At 42.4% G+C, this 9,103-nt stretch overlaps 1 protein-coding gene across 2 annotated transcripts in view; it reads left to right on the forward strand.

The window, feature by feature from the left end:
• LOC122552396 (NACHT, LRR and PYD domains-containing protein 3-like) overlaps positions 1–3,335 on the forward strand; it is a 31,385-nt gene extending 28,050 nt beyond the window's left edge. For both annotated transcript variants that reach the window (XM_043695145.1, XM_043695146.1), the window contains one exon: positions 3,088–3,335. In XM_043695145.1, coding sequence (XP_043551080.1) covers positions 3,088–3,097 — 10 coding nt within the window. In that variant the 3' untranslated portion in view covers positions 3,098–3,335. The remainder of the gene's footprint in view (positions 1–3,087) is intronic.
• The last annotated feature ends 5,768 nt before the right edge of the window (positions 3,336–9,103 follow it).

A 9,103-nucleotide genomic window follows, 5' to 3' on the forward strand; every position in this document is an offset into this window, starting at 1 on the left:
TCCCCTTCCTGGACCTCTCCATCTCCATTAATGACGACCAACTTGATACCGACATTTTTTACAAACCCACCGACTCCCAAAGCTACCTGGATTACACCTCTTCCCACCCTACCTCCTGCAAAAATGCCATCCCGTATTCCCAATTCCTCCGCCTCCGAGGACCAGTTACACCACAGAACACACTTCCTTCTTTAGAGATCGCAATTTCCATTCCCAAGTGGTTAAAGATACCCTCCAATGCATCTCGTCCACATCCCGCACCTCCGCACTCAAACCCCACCTCTCCAACCGTAACAAGGACAGAACGCCCTGGTGCTTACCTTCCACTCCACCAACCTTCTCATAAGCCAAATCATCCGCTGACATTTCCGCCACCTCCAAACTTACCCCACCACCAGGTATATATTTCCCTCCCCATCCCTTTCTGCCTTCTGCAAAGACCGTTCCCTCCATGACTACCTGGTCAGGTCCACGTCCCCCCTTCAACACACCCTTCCATACTGGCACCTTCCCCTGCCACACCAGGAATTGCAAAAATTGCGCCCACACCTCCTCCCTCACCTTCATCCAAGACCCTAACGGAGCCTTCCACATCCATCAAAGTTTTACCTGCACATCCACCAATATCATTTATTGTAGCTGTTGCTCCCGATGCGGTCTCCTCTACACTGGGGAGACTGGACGCCTCCTGGCAGAGCTCTTTAGGGAACATCTCCGGGACACCCGCACCAATCAACCACAGCGCCCTGTGGCCAACATTTCAATTCTCCCTCCCACTCTGCCGAGGACATGGAGGTCCTGGACCTCCATCCCCCTCTCACTTATCTCTCCACCCTTCAGGCTCTCTGCCTGTATTCCTGATGAAGGGCTTTTGCCCGAAAAGTTGATATTACTGCTCCTCGGATGCTGCCTGAACTGCTGTGCTCTTCCAGCACCACTAATCCAGCATCTGCAGTCATTGTTTTTACCTACATATCCTTCTAAGCTGTTCCTATTTATATATCCATCAAGGTGCATTTTTAAATGTTGTAATTGTACTAGCTTCCACCACTTCCTCTGGCAGCTCATTCCATGCATACACCACACTCTGTCCCATGCAGAGATGTTGTTTTGCCTGGGCCAGTAGTCAGAAGAATGAGAGGGGGAGACCTGATCAAAACCTATCCAGTTCCAACAGCTGGACAGACTAGATGCAGGGAGGATGTTTTCCCTGGTGAGAGAGTGTCCAACCAAACATCACAGTCTCAAGATATGGGCTAGACAACTTCGAATGGAGATGAAAAGAGATTTCTTCACTTAGAGTGATCAACCTGTGGAAGTTTTTCTCACAGAAGGTTGTGGAGGTCAAATCAGTCAATATATTCAGGAAAAAAGATTGATAATGCTTTCAGAAGTTAAAAACATCACAGATTAATGAGAGAAAGTGGGAATATGATGCAAAATGAAGGTTCAGCCATGATCATACTGAATGGGGGAGCAGGCTGGAAGGGCTGAATGGCCTATTTCTGCTGCCGGTTTCCATGTTTCTGTTAGTTTAGTATTCTCCTGAAAATTTCATCCTGAAAAGTATCCGTGAATTTACTGGGGAAGCACATAAGTCGTACAGCATAGAAACAGACCCTTTGCTTCAACAAGTCCATGCTGAATGTAATCCCAAACTATATTAGTCCCACCTGCCTTCTCCTGGCCCATATTCCTCCAATCCTTTCCTATTCATATATCTATTCAGATGTCTTTTAAATATTGTAATTACACCTGCATCCACCACTTCCGCAGGAAGTTCATTCCACACGTGAACCAGCGTCTGTAAAAACAAAAAAAGCCTCTCAGTGCTTTTTAAAATCTTTCCTTCTCTCTCTCCATCTCTGTTTCTCACTCACTCTTTCTCTCGCACTCTCTCTCTCATTCTCTCTCTTTCACTCTCTCACTAACATCCTGTACAACCTCAACTTGAGTTCCAAACCCCAATACTCGAACAATTAAATAATGAAAGTGAGCCAATATGTGACACAAACTTCCAAGAATTATATACCTGCAATCCTAGATCCCTCTGTTCTACAACACTTACCTGGGGCGATAGCGTGGACTGCAGATGCTGGAGAGTCAGAGTCGATAAAGTGTGCAACTGGAAAAGGCACAGCAGGTCAGGCAGCATCTGAGGAGCAAACGATTTAATGTTTCAGACGGGGAAAGGGGGCTAAGGAATAAATGGTGGGTGGATGTAGGGCTAAGGAAAGGTTGGTGGGATGGCGATAGGTAGAAGAATGTAGGAGATGATTGTGATATGTCAGTGGGAAGTGTGGAGATGTGGGATTGACAATGGAAAGATAGGTCAGGTCAAGAGGGCAGTGCTGAGTTGGATGGTTGGATCTGGGGTTCAGGGTGGGGAGATTGTGAAACTGGTGAATTCAATGTTGAGGCCATATGGTTTTAGGCTCCCGACACAGAAGATGAGGTGTTCCTCCTCCAATTTGTGGGTGGCATTGTGTAAGCAGTGGAGAAGGCCAAGAATGGACATGTTCATCGGGGGAATGGAAGGGGAGTTGAAATGGATGGCCACTTTCAGGTGTTGTTTGTTGGTACGTATGAACTAGAGATGTTCACAGAACCATTCTGCAAGGTTGCACTCAGTCTTTCTGATGGAGAGGAGACCACATCAAGAAAAACGGATGCCAATAAATGTCTGCCAGATATGGAATGATGCTTTGGGATCTTTGGACGGAGGTGAGGGGGGAGGTGAGGGGGGAGGTGTGGACACAGGTCTTGTACCTCTTACGGCAGGGGAATGTGTCAGGTATGGAGAGGGGGTTGGTGGGGAGTTTGGACCTAACCAGGGACTCACAGAGGGAATGCTGGCTGCATAATGTAGATAGATGTGGGAAGGGATTTTTTTTGGTGGGGTCTGACTGTAGATGGCTAAAATGGAGCAGGATGATGCACTCGATTTCACTACCCAGCGCCCTACCGTTTTTTGTAAAAGTCCCACTTTTATTTGTTGTATGAAAATGCAATACCCAGCCTTTATCCATCAATAGTTGTTTACATTCAGTTATTCCTGCATTTTGAAAATGTGATTTTTCTTTGCAGAAACTGGTAATAGCCGGTCTGAGGATGAAAATGATCTACAGGATTCCTGATGTTGTCTCAGTAAAGTACTCACAGCAAATATTTTACCCATGATCGTAAATCGCTTGCAAAACAGGTTGATACTTCATGGGGCTTCCCCATTGTTTGTGGTTCCAGGATGTTAACGTTCTGTGTGATTTATGGACCATATAAATGTAGAAAGGACCATATGCTGTACCATTTAGTTTATGTTGTCCCTCCTCAGTCTAACATCCAAAAAGCAATGTCTCACTTCTCGCTGTATTTCACCTGGAGGACATTGAGAGATGATAACGTATACACTGTGAGGTGTGTTTTAATCTGCAAAGCTGGAACATTGCTTCTGAAAGTGTCATAGACCATATAATGTCCTAATTGAAACTGAAGGATGGACATTTATTCAGTACTTTTTTTATAACTTAAGGGAATGGGGAAGCAATTTCAGAAACAGAGAGATACAGAGCCAGTAACATATATACAGGATGAGTCTGTCCTGGTGATGTTTCAGACATCACTCTGTGACACAAATAAGGCAATACAACAGCAGATGGAAGACAGTCATTTTCTGGTCGTATAGAGGAAGCTTTGTTTTGTATCTGACGCCATATTATCCCTGCCCTACTGATAGGCACCATGAAGGCGGATCTTAACTCTGTATCTAACCCCATGCTGTTTCTCTTCTGCGAAGGGTTGATGGGGACAGTGTCAGGGGTGATTCAATCAATATCTTACCCTGGCCCGAGAGTTTCAAAAGGATTCCAGTTTACTGTTCTAGACTCCAGAAGCAACAAGAATATTTTCTGCCTAACCCAGCAGTTCCTGACTTTGACCCACAAACTTTCATCTCCCCGATCTTCCTAAATTCTAAGGATAAGACCCTGGTTTGTGTAATTTCACTCCTTTGCCATTGAACCCTTACTGGCCATCTATCAGTCTGTGAATTTGTGTTGCACTTACTTACACATGAATGCCTAAGTCCCCACTTTTTCTTACCTTTCCGTATTTATAAAGTCAATGTCATTGCTGTGCTAACATGAAATGGCTGCCATGAACAAATTTAAAACGGCTGGCAAGCTGACACTTTCAGAAGCAATGTTCCAGCTTTGCAGATTAAAACACACCTCACGGTGTATATGTTATCATCTCTCAATGTCCTCCAGGTGAAATACAGCGAGAAGTGAGACATTGCTTTTTAGATGTTTGACTGAGGAGGGACAACATAAACTAAATGGTACAGCATTAAACTGGGTACAGGAACAGAGAAGTTTGGGTCTTGAATTCAGTCAGCACAGGAGAGAGGCAAATGTGTCAAAAGCTTTTTCCATTTGTACATTGCTGCATTGTAAAATGTTAATTTGTTTTGCAGAAGCAGGCAGTGGAAAAATCTGTTACAAAGAATACACACATTTTAATTGAAGAAGATGAAATTTCCTGAATCTGTTTAAAGTCAGTGCTCCGAGATAATTAAAAGTATAAGCAATGTCTATTTTTCCAAACTTAAAGCAGGAAAATATCATAGGAATATACAAGAGGTAATGTTAGGTCTGCTACTCAATTGTACCCATGATTTGGAGATGCAGGTGTTGGACTGGGATATAAAAAGTTAAAAATCACACAATACCAAGTTATAGTCCAACAGATTTAATTGGAAGCACTAGCTTTCAGAGTGCTGCTACTTCATCAGGTGGTTGTGGAGAATAGGATGAAGAACCAGCACTCTGACAGCTCGTACTTCCAAATAAACCTGTTGGACTATAACCTGGTGTTGTGTGATTTTTAACTGAATTGTAGGTGTGAGACCTCATTCAGAATCTGTCGCAGAGTTTTAACCTGGAGTCAGGCATGTTTTATCCAGAAAACAGGAATTCACCAAGTGCCATACTGATGTATTTGGCTTCTAATTTTGTGATATCTAATTTTTTTAAATTAATTTGCAATTAAACAAATCTCCTGAATCCTTAGATACGTGGGTTTGTGAATATTTATGAGTGAAGGAGTAAATGTGACTTTGAGGGAGTGAGAGGTTGTGGTTGAGTTTGTTTGAATGAGAGATTGTGCTCAAATTTGTGATAGACATGTGTAAGATTGCACTTTTCTGTGAGATGGTGAGTTTGTAATTCTCTAGAAGTGTGCCTGTGTGCATGACTGAAAGTGAGTGCATAGCAGTGCATGTGTGTCCATATGAGAGATTGTAGATGGAACTTTACTCTTTAATCTAACCCAGAACTGCCCCCTGGCCTTGGAGTGCTTGATATGGATAGATCTTTATTTTGTTTCTAGCCCCATTTTTCCCCGGTCCTGGAAGTTTGAGGTGGAGAATGTGCAGAGGGACACGTACTCTGCATCTAGCCCAGTGATGTAACTGTCCTGTGTGTGTTTGATAGGGACAGTATGGGTGAGGGAGTGATTTAGTCAACATCTAGCTTCACACTGAATATTGCCTGAGGGTTTGAAAAGCTGCAGTGTAGAGTGAGCTTCATTCTGTATCTAAACCCATCCTCCACCTGTTCTACAAATTCATCCCCTCGATTAGATTGTACTCTGTAACTCACTCCCCATTGTGTTATGCTGTGTATAAACTCGCTGAGAACAACAATAAGATTCAAATCTCTAACTCAGTATAAACTAACTGATTGAATATTAAATTGAGAATGGGAACTGAGAAAACTGTAGTTTAATTTCTGCTACATTCTGTTTCTCCAAAAAAAATAGTGGTATGGAGTGCAGTGGTTTGATAAGACAGCTCAATACAATCAGCTTCAAGGGCTGATAGGAATGGTGGTAAATACTTGCCCAGTCATTAATGCTCACATCCCGTGAATGAATGAAAGTAAAAATCCCTTTGCCTTCCTTATCACTTGCTGCCATGTGGTCTAAATCAATGTGAGTCTTGTTCCAAGACACTTAGATCCCTCTGTACTTCAGAGTCCTATAACATCTCCCCAGTTAAATTAAAGGCTCTTTATCGATTCTTCCAAACATCACACTCGCCACTTTATACTGTATCAGACAAAATTTTACCCACTTATTTGCCATCCCTATGTTAGTCAATTTGAATACCCCTTACATCCTCTTCACAATTTACCTCCCAACCCATTTTTCCAAGAAAATTTTCAATTTCAAATCAAATCTGACCTGACCTGATGCCTGTTAGAAACCTTCTGTCGCTCTCTGTCCCTTCTCTTTCCTCTCCCAAAATATCTGTAAATTGTCATATTCATCGATTATCCATTTTAAGTTATTTCATGGTGTCCATGTTTCCTGTATAATCACAGTAAGACTTCCTCAATTCCCTTGTGCCATCCTCTGGTAATAACTGGCAGCCCGTCAGGTGTCCACCTAATATTTGGTGACACCATCACATTTGTTTTCTGTGATTTGTGTACAAGGAGCTGAACAATATTTTATAATAAATAAATATGTACGAGAATAAAGGAGCACTTGCTGCAATGATACAGGGCCCAGGTGGTACGCACACGTGTACACACATACACACATCACTCAGAGATGTAGCCGCACACACGTACATCACTCAATGATGTACACGCAAACAGTCACTCAGTGACATGGAGTGACAAAAGAATAGTGGGATTTGCTAATATTAAATCTGCATTAAACAATCCTTGGATGTCAGATTAACACAGAACAAACACACAACTCAGACTCAAGACTCAGCTCTCTCTGACACTGAGAGACACTCCATATTGGAATCAATTGCTTTGATTGGGAGCAGGACATTACACTATGGGATTAGGACGCCTGTTCATGTGACTGTTAAGTAGCAGGAATCTAATCAGGAATCAGAACAGAACAAAGAGAGTCAAACAAAGAACATAAGTTTGTGGAATAGTTCACTTCCTGTTGAGAATGTTGAACTGGTGATATTTTGGCCCTGTGCTGTCAGAGTTAAGAGTCCAGGGACTTGTCTTTCTATGTTTGTTTATCTTGGTGGGTGTGGTGTCAGATTGGGACAGTTGAGAATGAATTTAAATCTGCATCTCTTCTCCGAATACAGTTGTCCTTCAAATGTTTGATTGGTACATCATCGATGGGGATTTACTCTATATCATACGCAGCGCTGTACCTCTCCTGGGCGTATATGATGGGGACAGTGCAGAAGGAGCTTGCTCTGCATCTTACCCTGTGCTGTCCCTGTCCTGATGGGGACAATACAGAAGGTGCTTTACTCTGCATCTTACCCTGTGCTGTCTCTGTCCTGGGAATGCATGATGGGGACATTTTAGAGAAAGCTTTACCTTGGAACATAGGAACGGGAACAGGACATTCAGCCCCTCCAATCTGTTCGATCCATCAATGGGATCATGGCTGATCTGTGGCCTAACTACACGTTCCTTCCTTTGGCTCATATCCCTTAATACCTTTGCTGAACAAAAATGTATCTGTCTCAGATTTAAACTGAATAACTGATCCAGCATCTGTCTCCATGTGTGCAGGAGAGTTCCATGCCTCTTCCATTCTTTGTGTGCCAAAGTGCTTCCTAATGTTTCTCCAGAATTGTCTGGCCCTAATTCTCACACCCTTATCCCTCTTGTTTGAGAATTTCCAGCCAGTGGAAATGATTTATCTTTAAAAATCCTGTCTTTTCCTGCTAACATCTTGAAGACTTCAATCAGGTCACCCCTTAACCATCTAAATTTTCAAGAAAGCAGACCTTAATTGAGTAATTCCTGAAATCCAGGTGTCATTCTTGTAAACCTACTTTCTCCTCCCTCTTTGTCGTCCAACTTGATAACCACACACTTGCTTGTACTCAGCTCCATTTGACGCAGTTTTTCTCATTTACCCCAGTCTACCAATATCCTGTTGTCATTTTATGTTATTATTTATATCATCTACAATACTGCATAACCTGTGCTCTACCTGTCCCAGGAATGTTCAATTGGGTTAATGTAGAGAGATCTGTACTCCAAGACTCTTGGATTGAGAAAGTATATACTTTGCATCTAGTCCAGTGATGTATTTACCCTGAACATGTTTGACGGGTACAGAGGCGATGTTCGAATTATATGTAACCCCACACTGAACGTGGCGTGGGAATTTGAAAAGCCGCAGTGTAGAGGAAAGCTTTCATTCTGCATTTGACTCCATTCTATACCTGGCCTGAAGTTTTACATTGTGACAATTTAGATATGGGAGTTTGGTGAATAGGCAAGAGAGCTGAAATAATGTGAGATGTGAAGTGACGCTTGTTGGATGTTAGACTGAGAGCAAGATAAACGAAATAGTCAAATGTTAAATTGGGAGTAGGAACACAGAAAGCTGCTGGTTAATCTTTGCACCCTTACACATTGCCAAGTTTCAGTTTGAGGCTGCAACACTGTCAATGTCAGCAGCATGTTTTCAGTCTGACATTAATGCGTCCAAAGAAATGTGAATTCTCTTTGCAGAGGTTGAAATGGAGACAACTCTCTGCAAGTGATTTAAGTGCAAATTCCAGAACCTGTTTCAGAACCTAAGGAAATGCCTGAGACAATGAATGATTCAAATACACAGAAACTGAAATTTCAGCTCGGCCACTGAAGGTTTGTAGCCTTGTCCAGAATTTGTCGCAGATTTTGACTCATGTGTGCATTATCCCAAGATCATGTGTTTATCAAATCCCACACTGACATGTTCACTGTGTTGTCTAAAATTAAAATAAATTAATGCATCTGCAAATAAACAAAGCTCTTGAATGGAACTTTATGTGTCTGTTGGCAGATAGGTAGCATTGTAACCAGTATGGTAGTGAAATTGTAAAAAGAATGGGGAAAAATAGAGGGGGGGTATAGTTCAATGTAGGCAAGTGTGAGAAGTGACTCAAGTAGTGTAGTTAATGTCTTCAACATGTAAAGGATCATTCCAATTTGGGATTATTTTCAGCAAGAGGCAATTAGTTCCAGGCCAATTTTAATTTTTCAGTGCAGCCCTACAATAATCTGACACCTTTCCCTTACTGGCGTACCGACCTCTACACCGCTGAGGCCAAACGCCAGCT

Source organism: Chiloscyllium plagiosum, chromosome 8, assembly GCF_004010195.1.
Source record: "Chiloscyllium plagiosum isolate BGI_BamShark_2017 chromosome 8, ASM401019v2, whole genome shotgun sequence".
Taxonomy (NCBI): domain Eukaryota; kingdom Metazoa; phylum Chordata; class Chondrichthyes; order Orectolobiformes; family Hemiscylliidae; genus Chiloscyllium; species Chiloscyllium plagiosum.